Source organism: Bos indicus x Bos taurus, chromosome 6 (assembly GCF_003369695.1).
Source record: "Bos indicus x Bos taurus breed Angus x Brahman F1 hybrid chromosome 6, Bos_hybrid_MaternalHap_v2.0, whole genome shotgun sequence".
NCBI lineage: Eukaryota > Metazoa > Chordata > Mammalia > Artiodactyla > Bovidae > Bos > Bos indicus x Bos taurus.
This window is the reverse complement of record NC_040081.1, coordinates 105,173,139-105,194,241: the sequence shown is the minus strand read 5'-3', so window position 1 is coordinate 105,194,241 and position 21,103 is coordinate 105,173,139. Positions and strand designations below refer to the sequence as shown.

Sequence of the window (21,103 nt, the reverse complement as noted above, 5' to 3'; positions counted from 1 at the left end):
TTTTTTTTTTTTTTAAATTAAAAAAATTTCAGGTATACACGTGCTCCCCATCCTTTTAAAACCTTTATCATTGACCTTCGACAGTTTTGATATAATGTATCTTGCAGAAGATCTTTTTGCATTATGATAATTAGGTGTTCTATGAGTTTCATTAACTTGTATATCCAGTTCCTTCCTCAGGTTTGGAAAGTTCTCAGCTATTACATTTTTAAACAAACGCTCCCTTCTCCCTCTCTTCCCTTTCTGGCATATCCACTATTCTCATGTTGCTTCTTTCTAATGGAATCAGATAGTTCTTATAGAATTTTTTCATTGCTTTAAAATCTTAGTTTCTTCTCCTCTTCTACCTGAGAATCATTTTTAGATTTCTTTCTTTGAGCTCACTGATTCTCTCTTCCATATGGTCTGCTCTGTTTCCAATGCTTTCTAATACATTCTTCAGCTCATGTATTGAGTTCTCAAGCTCCAGAATTTCTTTTTGGTTCTTTTTTAGATTTTTAGTCTCTTTGGTAAGTATTGCTTCTGTTCACTGGTTTTACTCCTGAGCTCATTGAATTGCTTTCTGAGTTTTCTTGTAACTCTGAGTTTCTTCATGACAGCTCTTTTGAATTCTCCATCAATTAGATCATAGTCTGCTGTGACTTTAAGTTTGGTTTCTGGATAATTGTTATGTTCAAGATGTGAGACTGTGTTACCATGGTTTTTCATGGTGCTTGGTGAGCTGTTCCTCTACTAGTGCCTTTGAAGTAGTAAACACCCCTCTTGTTTACGTAAAGCTTTGTTTACTTTGACTCTGAAAGATCCACACATTGGTAATTAGAGACCTTTCTTCTGATTTTCAGTACACACCGCTAAAGCACAAGTTTTTATTTTTGTTTTTTCTTACCTCAGCTCTATTTGAGAATTGGCACTTTCCACCCTCCACTGCTTCTACCAGAGTGGTCACTGGTGCCCTTGTCATTTCTGCTTATGCCTCTTGGGTCACCAGGGGTGCCTTTCTAATGCCAGTGTCTGCCATTGACATCTTCATGTCCAGAGTTGCTTGGCACATTGGAACTGCTGCCGTAGCAAGGGATGGGGAGCCAGGTAATACTGCCATGGGCAGGAGGTGACAGAGTCACAGGTACACCTGGAGATTGCTGCCCAGTCCCCTGTGCTCATGGGCACGAATGTAGCCATGACCTAGAGTCATGTGCACAACCCCCACTGGTGGTACCAGGATTTCTGGGGTTCAGGATCAGGGGCACTACTTCTATTCTTCCCCCAGTTCTACCCACTCTATATATTCCAATCTACCCTTCTTCAGATGAACAAACATGTGGGTATCTCTGGAGTCCCAGTGTCTTGGGCAGAGGAACCTTTGTTGAGTTTAGTTCAGTTCAGTCATGTCCGACTCTTTGAGACCCCATGGACTGCAGCACGCAGGCTTCCCTGTCCATCACCAACTCCAAGACCTTGCTCAAACTCATGTCCATAGAGTCGGTGATGCCATCCAACCATCTCATCCTCTGTCATCCCCTTCTCCTCCTGCCCTCCATCTTTCCCAGCATCAGGATCTTGAAGGAGTCAGTTCCTCACATCAGGTAGCCAAAGTATTGGAGTTTCAGCTTCAGCATCAGTCCTTCAATGAATATTCAGGATTGATTTCCTTTAGGATTGACTGGTTTGATCTCCTTGCAGTCCAAGGGACTCTCATGAGTCTTCTCCAACACCAAAGTTCAAAAGCATCAATTCTTTGTTGAGTTATGGATGTCTTAATTGTTGTAGATTGAAAGGGAGAGACAAAGGGAGTGTCTCACACCACCACGATGGTTTCTAAGGATATCGTTACAATTCTGCCACCATGAAAGGTTAACTCCCCTAGACTCCAGACTCTTAAATCTTTAACTCACAGCAAGGGGATCTCTATTACTCCCCTGGCCAGCACGGTAGCCTATAATCTTTGTCATTGTTGTACCTCCCGTTGACTTACTGAAATGTCCCCTCCTTAGGAAAGGAATTCCATGGCAGTCCTGGATGGAGCAAAAGGCCACACAGGTGATGACTATGAAGACCCTGAGCTTCACGTGGGAGAAGACTGGCAATCAGTGAAAATCTTACCAGCCAGGCCTATTAAGGAATCTGAATATGCAGGTAATGTTTAGGGCCTGAAATCTGAAAATCGCATGCCCATGCTGCAATATTGTAGAGTGACTAAAGATGCAGGTTCTGAATTAGCAACTCTAGGTTAAAATCCTGCTTCCACAGCTTATTAGCTGTGTGTCCTGGAGCAAGCACCTGAAAACCATTTTCTATATTTAAAGATAGGGTTCAAGATATCTGAAGATAGAGCTTACTCCACGTACCCCAGGTAGTTACATGAAAGATGCATGTTGAGTTCTCAGAGGAGGACTCGGTGCAGAGTCAGAGCTCTATGACTATTTATTATTATCATGATGGCTTCCCTGGTGGCTCAGATGATAAATAATCCACCTGCAATGTGGGAGACCTAGGTCCGATCCCTGGGTTGGGAAGGTCCCCTGGAGGAGGGCATGGCAACCCACTCCACTCTTCTTGCCTAGAGAATCCCCATGATGATATCTTGAGTCTGAGAGACAACTGATGAATATGGCAGAAGATCGACAAGCAGAGATGCGGGCAACATCCCTGTTAAGACAGCGTTGCAGAGAAGAGAGCAGAACAAAAGGGAAGACTTAATATGGCTGATTTGTCTTGCTCACAGCCAGCATATAAGTAGCACAAAAACATGGCAGCAAAGCCAGGCTTTGAAGAGAAAGAAAACCTTAATATACACCATCTTTTCTTCTTTGTAACTGGGGCACCTTACACAGCTTAAACAAGGTCTCTGAACCTTAAATAAAGCAAAGTGTTGTGAGGGAAAAGAGGAAGTATTTGTGATTTGAGAGCCTGACCTACTGAAATGAATCTACAGAAGTCCCTTTGAGGACAATCACCTTGTAAATAATAATGATATTCCTTTGTTCATCCACTCAATATGCATTAATTAATATCTATTGTATGCCAGTTAGCATTGATCAAGAGATACAAAGGTAAGTATGATAGAATAAGTTTGGTATATAATGTATATATGTTAATTATATAGCTGCTGTTGTTCAGTCATTCAGTCATGTCTCACTCTTTGCAATCCCATGAACTATAGCCTGCCAGGCTCCTCTGTCCATGGGATTATCCAGGCAAGAATACTGGAGTGGGTTGCCATTTCCTTCTCCAGGGGATCTTCCTGGACCAGGGATCTAACCCATGTCTCCTGCATTGGCAGGTGGATTCTTTACCACAAATCCACCAAGAAAGCACAAGTATATAGAAATATATGTTAAGTATAAAATACTTATGTTAAGTATGTAATGTGGGCTTCCCTGGTAGCTCAGCTGGTAAAGAATCCACCTGCAAAGCAGGAGACCCTGGTACTATTACTGGGTTGGGAAGATCCCCCGGCAAAGGGATAGGCTATTCAATCCAGTATTCATGGGCTTCCCTGGTGGCTCAGATAGTAAAGAATCTGCCTGCAAAGTGAGAGACCTGGGTTCAATCCCTGGGTTGGGAAGATCCCCTGGAGGAGGGCATAGCAACCCACTTCACTATTCTTGCCTGGAGAACCCCAATGGACAGAGAAGCCTGGCAGGCTACAATTCATGGGATCACAAAGAGTCAGACATGACTGAGTGACTAAGCACACACAAGTGTGTAACATAGAAAAGAGATCCAGGGTGGTGTGCCAGGTGGGTGGGGTCTAGGAAGATTTCTGAAGGGCATGACACAGTTCAAGTCTTGAAGGATGAGTAGAACTTCCCAGGTGGATAAGAGAATGAAGAAGGTTCAGGTCCAGACTTTGGCATTTATGTATATGGACCAAGAGAAGTGATCTCTCCTCTTTGAGCCTCAGCCTCTTCATCTGTTAAGTGGAAGTAGAATTACAAGCTCATGCCTATATTGTGTGGAGAAGGCAATGGCAACCCACTCCAGTACTCTTGCCTGGGGAATCCCATGGATGGAGGAGCTACAGTCCTTGGGGTCACAAAGAGTCAGACACGACTGAGCAACTTCACTTTCACTTTTCACTTTTATGCACTGGAGAAGGAAATGGCAACCCACTCCAGTGTTCTTGCCTGGAGAATCCCAGGGACAGGAGCCTGGTGGGCTGCCGTCCATGGGGTCACACAGAGTCAGACATGACTGCCGTGACTTAGCAGCAGCAGCAGCCTATATCATGATGGTTCATTAAGTTTGTAGATGTGCAAATATGTTGTTCATTACAGTGTGCAGAGTCATGTAAAGTATGACTTTAAATTTTTTTCTTTTTTCACAGATACACGCTATTTCAAGGGTATGATGGACACACCCCTGTCCTTAGATTCCAAGACCTCTCTCCCGACAGACAGGCTAACCTGGATGAAGCTGGAAGAAGTAAGTAAAAGCTTGACTGCATGAACCAAACACATGGAGGGCACTGCCTAGTATCCAAGAGCTTTACCGTCTCTCATTTCCAAGGCATCTTGTTGGAATGCCTTGGTGGTGAGCAGGTCAAGCTCAGTGAGGTGCAGGGTGATTCAGCTGGAGGGATCATGGTCCTTAGAATAGATAACTAGAAGGAAAGAGAACTAACATTTGTGGAAGATTTTCTGTGAGCCAGACATCAGGCTAAGGACTTTCACCTGCGTCTCACTTAATACTCATCCTGTTCTCTAGGAGCAGAATTTAAACTCAAATCTCTTTGATAATAACATATCATTTTGTCCAGATTTAGGCCCAATGATTCCAACTGCTAATGGTATGGTAATAAGTCCAGTCAGTCCTCCATATCTGTCAGTTCCCCATCTGTAGATTAAATCAAGGATTAAAAAAAAAAAATTCCATTAAATTCCAAGAAGCAAAACTTGAATTTACCACATGCCAGCAACTATTTACATAGCACTGACATTGTATTAGGTATTACAAGTAATCTGGAGATAATTCAACCAACCAAGTATTTTGTAGTTCCTTAGTATGTACTTGATGAAAAAATCTGAGTATAAGCGGACCCATACAGTTCAAACCCATGCCGTTGAGGCTTTCACTGTATACAGAAGGATATGCATAGGTTATTTACAAATACTCTGCAATTTCATATGAAGGACTTGAGCATCCACAGATTTGGGTATTCAAGGGGCACGCTGGAAGTAATCCCTGGCAGATATGAAGAGACAACTGTAGGTCAACCTCTCTGAACCTCTTTCTTTGTAAACCCAGTAGCCAAACAGGAGTAACAATCTCTGCCATGCTTACTTCAAAAAGCTGTTGAAAATATCTTGTAAATGTAAGTGCTCTAAACACATATAGTATTTTGTTTTTAATAACATTGCACAAAATACATATTAATCATCCCTGAGGTTGCAAGGCTATCAGTCATAACATTTGGGTAAATTTCATGTCAATGTTTTCTGTGCTAATGTATTTCATGCAACGAAGTCTTTGTTGTATAGTATATACTGGTTTTCCTTCCTTTGCACATTGTTTCAGTCATACAACTATGTCCCATGTCATAAAACAAGCATTAATAAGCATAATCTTTACAGATACTTCACTCCTCATATAAGATTTTTAATTATTTTATTTAACCATTGAGTGAAAATATTTTAAAGGCTTTCGGTACATACTGTGAAACTGGTCCCTGAAAAATCATTTCAATTTACTGTCCCCGCCCCCCAGCCCCCTGCAGAAGCCCTGTATTAGAATTTCCACCTCATAGAATTCTCTCCAAAACTGTGCATTATTTTTTTAATTATAATTTTTAAAAAAGAGAAAGAGATTTTGCTGTTCCTTCTTTAAAATTTGTTTCACATTTATTAGTGACTGTGAACACACTTAAATATTTATAACACATTCATCCTTGTGCATTATCTATGCAAATGGTTTACTCGTTTAACTAGAGGGTTTCTTTTAAATATTGACAAGAAAAGGAAACTACAATTTTTACCAAGCCATTCACACAGAACACAGCCAATAGAGATTGGGAGAGCAAGATAAGGGATGAAATATTGAACACTTCCTCTTTACACAGATACTAAGCTAAACATTTTAATCATTCACTCAACAAATTCATTTAAGAAACATATGTTGGGTGCCTGCCATGGACCAGAAACAATTATCCACTCTAGTATGCGGCAGTAAACCACCAAGGCCCTGCTCTCATGAAACTGACATGTAGTGGGTGGAGACCTATGATATGTAAATGGATAAAGAATAGATACAAAGACGATATATCAAGTGATGAGCTTTGAAAATAGAATGAAAGCAAGGCAGTCAGGAAAGGTCTTTCTGAGGAAAGATGGGAATAAATGAATGAATGAATGACATTTAATCCTTAAAATAACCTTGCAAGATGAATGTTATAAGTCTCATTTTAATGGCTCCAACTTTTTGAGCTCTGCTTCTTTGGGCCAGTTACTTACCTTCTCTTAGCCTTTACAGTCTAAACTATACAATCTCATAGCTTCCATGATAATCCATACAGAGCACAGTGCCGGGCACAGAGCTGCCAGCTACCAGATGACACCTCTGTGAGCACAGGGCTGATTTTAGCCCCAGCATCTAGCACAGTGGCTTTATGTCAAAGGTTCTCAGTACATACTGCTCACGTGGATGGAAGAGCTTCCAGGCGGCACTAGTGGTAAGGAACCTGCCTACCAGTGAGGAGACACAAGATACTCAGGTTCAATCCCTTGGTCTGGAAAATCCCCTGGAGGAGGACATGGCAACCCACTCCAGTCTTCTTGCCTGGAGAATCCCGTGGACAGAGGAGCCTGGTGGACTACAGTCCATGGGGGTCACACAGAGTTGGACATGACTGAAATGACTCAGCACAGCACACAGGATGTGAATGGAAATGGACAAACAAACTCAGTGCTTTGAACTGAAATTGGAAATATGACTAGCTTGAAATATGAAGGCTTCCTTGGTGGCGCAGCTGGTAAAAAGAATCCACCTGCAATGGAGGAGACCCAGGTTCGATCCCTGGATCAGGAAGATCCCCAGAGAAGGAAATGGTAACCCACTCCAATATTCTTGCCTGGGAAGTCCCATGGAAAGCAGAGCCTGGCAGGCTCTAGTCCATGGGGTCGCAAAGAGTCAGACACAACTTAGCAACTAAATCACCTCCACAGCTTGAAATATTAATAGGAAAAGAAATGCAGTCTTCTTTCCCCCGTTTGATTTCTTTTTTTTTTAACGGGATATAGTCGTTTTACAACATTGTGTTAGTTTCTGCTATACAGCTAAGTGAATCAGCTCTATGTACACATATAACCCTCCCCTCCCCACTCCAATCCCACCGATCTAAATGTTACCACAGAGCACCAAACTGGGACTCTCTTGCACTGTTGGTGGGAATGTAAATCGATACACCCACTATGCAGAACAGTAAGGATTTTTCTTGAAAAACTAAAAATAGAACTACCGTATTACCCAGAAATTCCACTACGGGGCTTATATCCTGTTGTAGCTGTTCAGCAGCTCAGTCGTGTCTGACTCTTTGCGACCCCTTGGACGGCAGCACACCAGGCTCCCCTGTCCTTCACCACCTCCTGGAGCTTGCTCAAACTCACATCCATTGAGTCGGTGATGTCGTATCCTGGAAAAAAAACATAATTCAAAAAGACCCAGCTTGATCTCTGTCCACATGGACACTTTCTCTAGTCTGTCCTGCAGAGCTGTCATATTCAGTCAATTCAGTCGCTCAGCCATGTCCAACTCTGCGACCCCATGACCGCAGCCCGCCAGCCCTCCCTGTCCATCACCAACTCCCGGAGTTCACCCAAACTCATGTCCATCGAGTCGGTGATGCCATCCAGCCATCTCATTCTCAGTCGTCCCCTTCTCCTCCTGCCCCCAATCCCTCCCAGCATCAAGGTCTTTTCCAATGAGTCAACTCTTCGCATGAGGTGGCCAAAGTATTGGAGTTTCAGCTTCAACATCAGTCCTTCCAATGAACACCCAAGACTGATCTCCTTTAGGATGGTCTGGTTGGATTTCCTTGCAGTCCAAGAGACTCTCAAGAGTCTTCTCCAACACCACAGTTCAAAAGCATCAATTCTTCAGCGCTCACCTTTCTTTCTAGTCTAACTCTCACATCCATACATGTGAATACTTGCAATTATCTCTGAGATGAACAACTGGGGCAGGCCCCAACAGAGCACTGTTAGACAGGGAAGAGGGCATTTCAGGAGCTTCATCTCTAAAGCACGAAACATATTGAGGGAACAATAGGAATTTCAGAGTCACTGGGCCAGAGGCTAAAGTCACAAATTCTTGTCTGGTTACAAAAAGTAGAAAATTCTGACCTAAAAAGTTAAGCTTTTCTTTCCCTAAAAACCACTGATAATTCCTCTTTGCACAGAAGTAAACTTTCATGAGAAGAATGCTTTCTTAAAAGATGATAATTCTCATTTGATTTTTCTTAAACAACTATGCCAGAATTTAAGTCTCCATTCTTATTACTTTATATCCTTTCATATTATCTTTGTAGTTTTTTGTTACAAATTTCTTCTTTTAGCTAGGTCACTTTACAAGAGGAACTAAAATTTCAATATATTAAAGCAAGTGAAATCTTGTGAGAAATAGGAGGTGGGAGATGAGCACAATTTTGGCCAGGAGGCAAGTTGTCTTATAAATTAATTCAATAAGGACTTGGCCTCAATTCAAATAAAAAAGGGAGTTTTGCTTTTATAACCAATGTTTGAAAAATAGTTTTTATGGTAAGCAGACTTTTTTTATTATTATAACTTCATTCTCAGGAGTTAATTCCAATTAGTTTTGCACATTTACATGGTGATTAAACGATCTGTGAATTGGATCTTCAACAGTCCTTACAGGAACCGGTTCTTATGTTGATTCCTTAGACTGATTGCATGCGTGCATGCTATGTCGCTTCAGTTGTGTCTAATTCTTGGCAACCCTGTGGACTGTAGCCCACCAGGCTCCTCTGTCCATGGAATTCTCTAGTTATGAATACTGGAGTGGGTTGCCATGCCCGTCTCTGATTCTTCCTGACTCAGGGATCAGACCTGAGTCTATAATTATGTCTCCTGCATTGGCACACAGGTTCTTTGCCACTAACACTGTCTGGGAAGCCCCGTTAGACTGGTTACAACTATCTTAAAGCACTAAACCATTGCCCATCTTTTCATTTATTGAGCACTTGCTGTGTACAAAGCACTATGCTCAACAATGGGGATTTAAAAAAAAAAAGGGAGCCAGTGTCCACAGACTAATGGAGGAGGCAGTGGCCCAAATTGGCAGTTTTGAAATAATAATACAAGGTGTTAAGACTGAGGTGACACAAGATACAAAGAGCAGGGAGCTGCATCACTCAGACCAAGCAGAGGCTTTTGAGAAGCCTTCTGCAGGAAGCGATGCAAAGCGGTCTTCTACACCAGTAACACATTGCTTTGTTATCGGTGGTTCTCTCCTGGGAACGGTTTGCCCCCTAGTGGATATTTACGATGACTGGCGACATTTTTGGTTGTTAAGACTTGGGGAACGCTGCTGACATCTAGTGGGCAGAGGGCAGGGATGCCGCTAAGTACCCTGTAAACGCACAGGGCAGCCTCCCACAGCAAATTGCCCTGCCCCAACTCTCAATGGTGCCGAGGTCGAAAAACTTCTGTTATAATGAAACCTGTGTTATAATATGCTGTAAACTCAGAACTGCATCCATATGATTCCACCTTTTGCATCTAACCTCTTATTCTTCTTCATCCCTGCATAATCTAGCATTGTTACAGGTATGTAGTAGACGTTAGAAAAGCTGTATTTGATAGAAAATGAGAATAGCCCTGGAGAGGGGCATAAAATACTTCTAGGCCTGGGATCCTATGCCAATACCGTCAAAGTGTAGGTCCCTCTGGAGAAGATGCAGCCAAAAAACTCTCTCGTGCAAAAGAGCCAAATGGATCCAAATGTCCAAAGACACAAAATGGAACATGGCCAGCTACAACTAGGGATTATCATCCTAAGTGAAGTAAGTCAGAAAGAGAAAGAAAAACACCATATGATATCACTTGTATGTGGAATCTAAAACAGGACTCAAATGAACCTATCTACAAAACAGAAATAGACTCACGGACGCAGAGATCAGACTTGTGGTTGCCAAGGGGGGTGGGGAGAGAGGGGGATGGACTGGGAGTTTGGGGTTGGTAGATGCAAGCTATTACATTTAGAATGGATCAACAACAAGGTCCTAATGTACAGCACAGGGAAATATATTCAACATCCTGTTATAAGGACTTCCCTAGTGGCTCAGATGGTAAAGCATGTGCCTACAATGCGGGAGACCTGGGTTCAATCCCTGAGTCAGGAAGATCTCCTGGAGAAGGAAATGGCAACCCACTCCAGTACTCTTGCCTGGAAAATCCCATGGATGGAGAAGCATGGTAGGCTACAGTCCATGGGGTCACAAAGAACCAGACACGACTGAGCGACTTCACTTTCTTTCCTGTTATAAACCATAATGGAAAAGAATATTAAAACAGAATGCATATAGGTGTATAACTGAGTCTTTGCCATACAGCAGAGATTGGCACAACATTGTAAATTACCTATTGTTGTTGTTGTTCAGTCACTCAGTCGTGTCCAACTCTTTGTGACCCCGTGGACTGCAGCACACCAGGTTTCCCGATCCTTCACCATTTCCCAGAGTTTGCCCAATCCATGTCCGTTGAATTGGTGATGCCATCCAACCATCTCATCCTCTGTCACCCCCTTCTCCTCCTGCCCTCAATCTTTCCCAGCATCAGGGTTTTTTCCAGTGAGTCGGCACTTTGCATCAGTTGGCCAAAGTATTGGAGCTTCAGCTTCAGCATCAGTCCTTCCAATGAGTATTCAGGGTTGATATCCTTTAGGATTGATACTTCATTTAAAAATTAATTTTTAAAAATAGAATTTGGCCAGCAAAGGGGAGAAGAGCAGGCACTAAGGAAGCCTGATCCCTAACACCCTAATCATGCGGGGCCCAGCAAGACAGAGACCATGGAGACTCTCCCCTGCTCCAGGCTAGCAATAGGAGGTAGGAAGAGCATTGGGAGAGACCCTCTCTCTTGGGCAGGTGCACAGGGAAGATTGAAAGCTGAGGATGCAACAAGAACTTGACAAAAACCCTCCAGCACACCAGCTTCAGTGGGGTCTCCCTGGAGGAACTGAAAGCTGAGGATGTGATGAAGGAAGCCACAGCAATAACAAAACCGAAACCATACCTGATGCTTTACTATATTGACCAGCAGAAGAGCCACATCATGTGTAGGCAGAATTATGTGGTCCAGTGTCCCACAGAGGAAAAGAGGCGGACTTTGACCATCAAGACCTAACAGGCAACAGGGGGTTCAATGACCCTCCCTCCCCTTCACCTTGACCACCTCAACTTGGCAGCAATAAAGTATACTGCAAAAACTCTATATTAGTCAGGGTTCTCTAGAAGTACAAGCAGTAGGTAGGTAGATAATAGATAGATAGAGATAGATATTAATAGATAGATGTGTGTATACTCAATCATGTCAGACTCTTTGTGACTTTCTGGACTGTATCCCACAAGGATTCTCTGTCCATGGGATTTCCCAGGCAAAAATGCTAGAATAGGTTGCTATTTCCTTCCCCAGGGTATATCGCTTCCCACCCAGGGAGCGAGCCCCCATCTCCTGTGTCTCCTGCATTGCAAGTGGGTTCTTTACCACTGAGACACCTGGAAAGCCCCCAGTAGATTGATAAAATAGATACACAGGTGGATAGAAAGATAGGATAGAAAGCTCGAGACACATAGGCATACAGATGTATACATATAAATAAATTAGTGATTATGGAGGCTCAAGTCCCACAGTCTGCCATCTGAAAGGTGAAGACCAGGAATGCCGGTGGCCTCTAACTTCCAGCTCAAGTCCAAAGGCACAGGCACCGAGAGAAGCAGGGATGTAAACCTCAGTCATCAAGGGCAGGAGAAGAGCAGCGACCCGAGTCAACAGTCAGGCAGAGAGCAAACTCTCTTTTCCCCTCCCTTTTTATTTTATTCATGCCCTCCCTGGACTGAAAGATGCCCACTGGCTTTGCGGAAGGCAATCGGCCTTACTCAGTCCGCTGATCCAAATTATAATCTCATCCAGAATCACTTCCACAGACACACCCAGAAATAAGGTTTCACCAAACATCTGGATACCCTGTGACCCTGTCAATCTGACACATAAAAATAAACGTCATAGACCCCAATACTGACCTAGGCGTAAAGGCTTTCCAAGGCATTGGGCATCATTAGTATGTCTCTCTCACCTTCTTCAAGATTCCCTGTAGCTCAAATGGTAAAGAATGTGCCTGCAGTGCAGGAGACCTGGGTTCAATCCCTTGTTCGGGAAGATCCTCTAGAGAAGAGAATGGCAACCCACTCCAGTATTCTTGCCTGGAGAACCCCATGGACAGAGGAGCCTGGCAGGCTACAGTCTGTGGGGTCACAAAGAGTCAGACAAGATTGAGCTACTAACACACAGCACCTCCTTCACCCTCACATCTAAAGATTATTCAGCAAGCCCTTAATATTCAACTCTGCCTTTAGCTTTTTTAAGTGGTGATTTCTCTTTTTATTATGTGGGCCATTTTTTTTTAAGTCTTTATTGCGTTTGTTACGGTATTGCTTCTGTGTTATGGCCATGAGGCATGTGAGATCTGAGCTCCTCTACCAGGGGTCAAACCCACAGCCCCTGCATTGGAAGACAATGTCTTGACCACTGGACCACGAGGGAAGTCCTACCAATGCCTTTAATACAATTAACAATGACAGCTAACCATTCTTCAGCTTGACTGGTGTTATTTCCTGTTCTAGGCACATAGCCTATCTCGTGTAGTTCTGCCATCCTTGTGAAGTGTCAGTTCTTCTATTACCTCCATTTCACAGCTGAGGAAACTGAGGTTTAGAAAGTTAAATGACTGGCCACCTTCTCATAGCCAGCACATGATGAAGGTGAAATCCCAACAAGGGCATTTACACAAGGCTACACTTTGATCTGCCTGCTCAGTCCCTTTCATGGACTTGATCATGTATATTGATCTTCACAATAACTCAATGACATGAATTGACATGAACAAAATTTTCCCTATTAAAAAAGATGGGAAAAAAATCTAAGGCTCATAATATGGTAAATGCCTTTCCAAAGTTTCACAGCAATAAGAGGCAGGATTGATTCTCAAACCAAATATTTTTTATACCGAATTACCACCTGAGGCCCCTACGCTCGTCACTGGCATGGTGGTATTTACACACGTTGAATAGTTGCCAACAATACACACAGGGTGATCTGTTAGAATGATGTGTCCTGGACTCATAACCTAAGGGATCTAACCATACCGAGTGGCAGGTCATGAAACGGAATAGTCGCAATTTAAGAGATAATTGTAATGCATTGTCTTCTACAGGTGGAAAAACCCATTTCCAAGGATATCAGAAAACAACATGTTAAAGGTAAAGTCAAATCACAAAGTTTGAAATATATCTGTATATTTTTAGATTTTTCTGAACAAGGTTATCTATTAAATTAACCTTCATCTAATAAGGTTTTCTAATTTTGGAAAGACTCTCTCACATCTTATGCCTTTTTATCACCTTACCTTATTAATGAGAAAGTTGACTGTGAAAAGTCATATTCCATGTTGTACAATCTGGAAAGAAATTGTTTTGAAACATATATTTCTTGCCTCAAATACATAGCTAAGTTATTCCTCTAAGCATATCCTTGTAAAATTGAAAGACATCTAATTTTAAAATGTTTGATTAATTAATATGAAAACAGATTTTAAAGCTTTAGGCAAAGCAACTCAATTTGGAGATGAAGAAACAGGTAAGAAACTGAAAAGAAACAATCAATTTCAGTACTGCTAGAAGCACAAATGGAGGATAGCTACAGTAATTTAATTGAATCCTATACATTATAGCTTCTCTCATCACTTTCCCCAATGTCCCCTTCTTCTTTTTACAATGTCCACTTGGAAAAGATGACAGCCCCATGATTTACATTTCCCAGTAACTTAAAAATATCAAATTCATCTTTTATGTGTCTTATGCTATATTCTGTAACGTATTACTAACATCAAATTTTCTTTAATGGGAAAGTGCAATTATTAGAGTCCTAAGAGGGAAGAGATGGCACGTCCAAGTTAGGATAATTTAAAGAGGTTTATTTGTAAAGAAACTGTTTACTAAGGTATGTGAGGTGTTGGGGAAGAGTGTGGGATGATGCAGGCACTGGGGCCAGTAGCAGTGACATTATTACCACTCCTAAACCCAGAGATGAGGGGACAGCCACAGGAAACAAGAAGGCGCTCACCACCTTGAGAGGAGCAGTGGCCGTTTTTGAGGGACATCACCAGCCCATGTGGCTGGTGGCTCAGACAGTAAACTGTCAGGAGATCCAGGTTTGATCCCTGGGTCAGGAAGATCTCCTGGAGAAGGAAATGGCAACCCACTCCAGTACTCTTGCCTGGAAAATCCCATGGACAGAGGAGCCTGGGAAGCTACAGTCCATGGGGCCGCGAAGAGTCAGACATGACTGAGCGACTTCACTTTCCTTACTTTCCTCCCAGGGTGGGAATGAATGGAATACACACCCCAACCTCCCTCTCCAAGCTCCGTCTTGTCTCCTGCTGGGACTTCCCAATGGCCAAACCCAACCAGAAACCACAGGGCCAGTTTGCCTGTGCTGGTTGGTCCCCGAGGATTGAGCGTAGGTGGAACAGAATGGACCAGATGAGCAATGGACCTGGATGCACAAGAGAAGATGCCCACAAAGGGAAGCGAGGCGGAAGGAGCAAGGAGAGCGGCTGACGCCCTGGCTCTGCCCCGCCCTGGCTGTGTGACCTTAAGTGAGGCACCTAACCTTTCAAAGCCTTTACTTTCCTCCTCTTGAAATGTGAGGTCGCCAGGGCTTTTATGACTCTTCAGTTGAACTGCATAAGCAGAAGCAGAGGACAAGGGCTGTTCCCTGCCCTATCTCTCCTCTCCATCTTCCATAGCCTGACTGATCCCTGTCTATCTGCCCTCTAGACCCCTTTAAACCGTCCCAAATAGGGAAGCTTTCCTATTCCTCTTGAGTCCAAGAACATGGAAATGCCTTTGATGTACATAGCACTTGATTTAGAGCATTCCTTCAGTAACTGATGTATTAGTATTGCTAGCCCTTAGAAGACATGAATTATATAGCAGTTTTTTCCTGCCTGACAGAGAAAGGGCCCAGAGCGCAGAGCACAGAGGGACCTCAAAGCAGACCATAATCATTTGATATATACAGAGGTTCTAAGTCATAATAGAACCTTCATAGCCATTTATGGAGAAATGAGTCCAGGAAAGTGAAAGTGAAAGTCGTTCAGTCATGTCCGACTCTTTGCGACCCCATGGACTATGCAGTTCATGGAATTCTCCAAGCCAGAATACGGGAGTGGGTAGCCTTTTCCTTCTCCAAGGGATCTTCCCAACCCAGGGATCGAACCCAGGTCTCCTGCATCGCAGGCAGATTCTTTAGCAGCTGAGCCACAAGGGAAGCCCTGAGTCCTGGGGAGAAAGGTAGGAAATGGGTTTCACAATTCTTCTCTTTTTTTAATAGTTCACTGTAGACATGAAGTTTCATTTCTTTGATGGCAGAATCTTCTTTGACCACCATTCTACATATATTAATATGTCTGTGTGACAATCCAGATGGTTCTAATACCAATTCCAACGTCCATAGGGGTTAGTTCTCCCACCCACACATCATCAAGCAATTCTCTGGACACCAGGTGGGTGTCCTACAATTCAATCAAGTTCTGGCACTGTCCACCCAGAGACAGCATCAGATGAACAAGTTAAGGGTTCGGTCCTACCAGACCGCACCTCACCACCACTGCAGATGCTGTCATGAGCCCAGATTGTCACCTGCGCGTCTATAGACTGAAGGTTCCATCCACCCCTGCCTTGGGTTCAACTACTTTGTTAGAGTGGCTCACATAACTCAAAGAAACATCTTACTTACTAAATTGCCAATGTATCAATAAAAGGATGTAACCCAGGAACAGTGAAGTGGAAGAGACACAGAAGGGAGGTATTGGGAAAAGTCAGGGAGCTTCCATGTGTTGAAGCTCTGTGTGTTCACCAACCTGGAAGCTTCAAACTCTTGGGAGTTTGTGGAGGCTTCATTACGTAGGCACGGTTGATTACATCATTGGCCGTTGGTGACTGAACTCAATCTCAAGCCACTCCCTGCTTCCTAGAAGTAGGGCTAGGTTTAGATTTGGGGGACTGTAAGTTTCAACCCTCCAATCACATGGTCAGCTCCACTGGCCACCAGCCCCCATCCTTAGGTAGGATCTACAAATAATCTCCTTAACATAACAAAAGACGCTTAGATAGCTCTCATCACTTAGGAAATTCCAAAGGATTTAGGAGCTCTGTGCCAGACACAGAGATGAAGACCAAATATACATGTCTCATTATAAATCACAAATCACAACTATTCATTCATCTATTTATTTATACTTCACCTTAGCTCACAACTGTTGGAGTAGTTAACAAAAACTTGCATGGTATAGCAGAAAAGGTTTTAAATCATAGGAAATATAGAGACAGACAAAGGTAAATATGAAATTCGGGATCCTAAGGCACAAGTCATTGCATTCTATTAAAATTAAGCTACTAGTTTGCCTCAATCTTCCCAGTAGTCTATGCAAAAAAGGGAGAGCCTGCTTTTTCATGTGAAAAAGCATCAATTGCCCCAAGTAAGAAAAGAGTAAAGCAATTCCTCAAGGAGTACAACAAGAACACATCTTTCAGAGTTAAGTTTGTCCTGCCAGTTTTATAGGGGATGATGACTGGTATCCGGGTACCATGGCTGAAAAATATAGCTGTTTTTGTAAAACTAGTGCATGCATGCTAAGTCACTTCAGTCATATTTGACTCTTTACGACCCCATGGGTTGTAGCCCACCAGGCTCCTCTGTCCCTGGGATTCTCCAGGCAAGAATATTGGAGTGAGTTGCCATGCCCTCCTCCAGGGGATCTTCCCAACCCAGGGGTTGAATCCATGCCTCTTACATCTCCTGCATTGGAAGGCGGGCTTTGTACAACTAGGACCACCTGGGAAGCCCCTTTTCAAAAGTAGACCCCAGTGTAAACTGCAGAGGGGACCTCAGTGAAAACAAAGCTCACAGAAGTTCAGCTTGTAAGTTGCATGGAAATCTTCTTCAATGAGAGTAATTTTCTTTGTGTCTTCTGTTCCTACACTTCTATAATTGATGGTTTTGTATTACTATCCAGAGCTCTAAGGGACTGTACTGAGAAAGAAGCTGGAAGGGAGAAAAGTAATATGAATATCCTCATTTTTTGGATCAGGCATCTTTCTGGAAAATGCTTGAATGATTTATGTGTTTATTACAAAATTCTGTATGTTTGATGCAAACACATTCTCAGATAATTTATTCATTCTCACAAAATGTCATCGAGAAAAACATATTGGGTGGTTCAGTCATGGCAGAGTTTTTTGGTGATATTTTTCATCAAGTTGAGCAGTTATAGATTTATGTTAATGTACATTTCATATTATTTTTCTTGAAATCATATTCTGACATTATCTGGAAACTGTCAGATTTCAAGAACTTATCTTCCCTGAAGCTTGGCTTCTTTTATTCACTCCTAAAAATGGATAAAAGTTTATTTGGGGGCAAAGTATTCATACAGTGTAAGTTGGTTGTGAAAGTGTTAGTTGCTTAGTCATGTTTGACCTTTCGCGACCCCATGGACTGCACCCCACCAAGCTCCTCTGCCCCTGGATTTTTCCAGCCACAAATACTGGAGTGGTAACCATTCCCTTCTCAGGGAGTTGTGATGAACCATTAATTAGCATTAGCTATAGAGGCAGAAGAAACTCTCTCTTTTTAAATGAGGATAGCTGTAATATTGAAAAGTGGTGTGGTTTAGCTTCTCTCTCTTTTTTTCTTTTTTTAAATTGGAGGATAATTGCTTTACAATGTTGTGTTGGTTTCTGCTGCACAACAACACGGATCAACTCTAAGTGGCTTAGCTTCTTAACGCTAAGCAGAAAGGAGGCTAAAATGAGTTTCTTTGCCTTCCATGTGAACCAAGCCCAAACTCTAAACCAATTTCCTTAGAGGTGAAAAGCATGTCATATATAAGAATGAATTTATAACAAAATACGATAAACTATCCATGAAAAGAAAGAGGGAATTACACACAGGTGGCTGAACCTGTATATCCAGAAACATGAGCTTGGTTAAAAAGAAGTACAATAGAATTCCATATAATGCCATCAAAAGACCTTTCTACCAGTTTGCTTTTTGTCAAATTTAGATGCCAAAGAGTTTTGAGTTAATCCGAATCTACCCCCTCATCTTATGCCAAGAGGCTTGGCAAGAGAAGGGGCTCACATAAGGTCACAGAGCAAGCAGTCCCATCCTAGACCAGAGCCCAGTCTTTTGTGAATATGGCAATGTTTCCAGGGTTTTACTAGATTTGCTAGTATCTAAAATTTTTTCTGCAAACTCCCTAAATGATTTCTCACTCACCAAACTCCAGTATTCTTGCCTGGAGAATCCCATGGAGCCTGGAGGAGCCTGAAAGGCTACAGTCCACAGGGATGAGCAGGGTTGGACACAGCTGAAGTAACTCAGTACAGCACTTAGCACAAATTTGGCAAGGTTTTCAGAGAAGAAAATGGCAACCCACTCCAGTATTCTTGCCTGGAGAATCCTGTGGACAGGGGAGCCTGGTGGGTTGCTGTCCGTAGTGTCGCACAGAGTCGGACACGACTGAAGCGACTTAGCAGCAGCAGCAGCAGCATACAAGGTTTTAGCACAAAAGACAGGAATTGATGGATGATACTGTCCTCTAGGGGCAGAACACGGCAACACAAAACATCACAAAAAGGATGGAATTTGCCTCCCTATAGATTATATCCTTAACAAAAAACACAAGCTTTAGCCCACAGACCTAGAAACCTTAAATAAATTTAAGATTATCCTCCTACCACCATTTTAGATTTAAGTTTATTTCAGACACAAACAGGGGCTCAAAAGTGATAGAAATCATATTCCTGTTCAGGCTCAAAGCAAAAAAAAAAAAAAAAAAGGAAGGAAGGAAGAAAAAAAAAATGATAGACACATTGATACAAGATCAGTTCAAAGCTAATGTTATACATGTTGTAATGTTATAGATGTTGAACTACAGGACAATACTTTGTCTCACCGTCACACAGAGAAAAAGAAAAGTGTTAGATAACCGCTCATGTAACAAACACACATTTCAATAGAGAGCAATAAAGAAGCCACAAATAGAAGAGTTAAAAACAAGGCAGTTACAACACCATGTGATAACTACCAGGGTAGAAGTGTACTTTATTCAAAATCACTTTGTGCCAGGGCACAGAAGACCTTAGACCACAAGGACCCACCTGGTCAGGTCTCCACTGTGGGAACTCGATACAATCCTTAATTGTGCCACAACAGGAGAACTGTGAGTCCTAGGGCTGATTCCCAAAGCAGGGCACATAGAGCTGAGGTGGGAGACAGTGACCTCAGGGAAGGTTAAATATTAAGCCAAAATGTGGTTGCCTGCAGGTTGGATCTGGGGACAAGGACTCCTGGGTTCAAATGCCAGTTTTACGACTTCACAAATATCTACAAAGAACTTAAGCTCTCGAAGTTTCCTCTCTGAAAGGGAGGAAATGCTCCTAAATCATCAGATCCCTGTCTCTCGTAAGGTACTAACTGACACAAATCCTCTAGCACAGGTGTTGACACGTGATGGACCCTCGATAAAGGGACACTGGACCGAACTAATGACTTCCACAAGTCTTTCCTCCCTCACTTATTCTTGCCCTTCTCCCTGCCCTGGAATATCTCTCTGGCTCTCTGTGTAGGCTGAAATCATGCTTGATCTAGTTCGGTGCTGAGCAAACACAGTAAATCTGTTACTGATGAATATAAAAATAAATTCCTTAACCTTAAAGATCAAACTTTTCTGCACATTGTTTTCCCTGCAGCAAACATATAGCACCATGCAGAGCACATAGTAGATGTGTGGTAAACCCTACGGTAACTCTAAAAATTAGCCCATGTTAATAAAAGTGTATCAGATAAGCATTGTCGGGGGTCACAGGACCACCAAGAGATCAGCCTGTGACGCTTAGCCACAAATTCCCAGTAGGTGGGGGCCTGCAAGGGGCAAGCCAAGAAACCCAACTGCTTCTGGAACCATCTCTGCTTGTGATGTGAACTTGTTAGTGCAAGCTCATGTGCCCAACGCACAGTGAGGCCACACAGACCAAAATGGTGGCATTTGGAGCGGAGGAAGGTTTATTGCAGGGCCATGAAAGGAGCTGGGTGGCTCACGATCTAAAAAACCCTGAGCTCCCCGAAGGGTTTTGGCAAAGCACTTTCAAAAGCCAGGTGAGGGAGGACATCATCAGTCCTGAGGAAGCCTGCGGTTGTGCTCATGGTCATCAAGTAGTTAACGTCTTCTCTTTGGCGGGGGTTTTAGCATCGGTAAAACAACTCAAGAAACATGCATCAAATACTGCTCTCCAGGGCCTTCAGAGAGGAGCTAAAGCAGAGGATATGGTGGAAAGTCCCATAAGGTCCTGCTCAGTTATAAATCTAGGCAAATGATTTTCCTGGGGTTTCCCAGGTGGCACAGTGGTAAAGAATCCCCCTGCCAATGCAGGAGACACAAGAGATGCAGGTTCGATCCCTGGGTTGGGAAGATCCCCTGGAGTAGGAAATGGCAACCCACTCCAGTATTCTTGCCTCGAAAATTCCAAGGACAGAGGAGCCTGGCAGGCTACTGTCCATGGGGTCGTGAAGAGTAGGACACGATCAGGTGATTGAACGTGCACACATACACACACACTAGCCCTTAATATCCCATCTGTAGAAATACTGTAGAACACAATGGCCTCTAGCATTTTGTGCATCCATGGGTATGGTTCATACATACAAATCCACCCACTCCACTGCTCACCCACCCCATTGCCTCTGAAGTCTTGGTCCTTCCCTTCACCCTGCCTACCCACCTTGCCTCCACTCCCTGAAACACTGAG

General features: G+C 43.0%; 1 protein-coding gene across 1 annotated transcript in view; it reads left to right on the top strand.

Moving 5' to 3' along the window:
• CLNK (cytokine dependent hematopoietic cell linker) overlaps positions 1-21,103 on the top strand; it is a 204,223-nt gene that overhangs the window by 119,290 nt on the left and 63,830 nt on the right. The window contains exons 6-8 of the mRNA XM_027545041.1: positions 1,992-2,133; positions 4,328-4,425; positions 13,444-13,489. Coding sequence (XP_027400842.1) covers positions 1,992-2,133; positions 4,328-4,425; positions 13,444-13,489 — 286 coding nt within the window. The remainder of the gene's footprint in view (positions 1-1,991; positions 2,134-4,327; positions 4,426-13,443; positions 13,490-21,103) is intronic.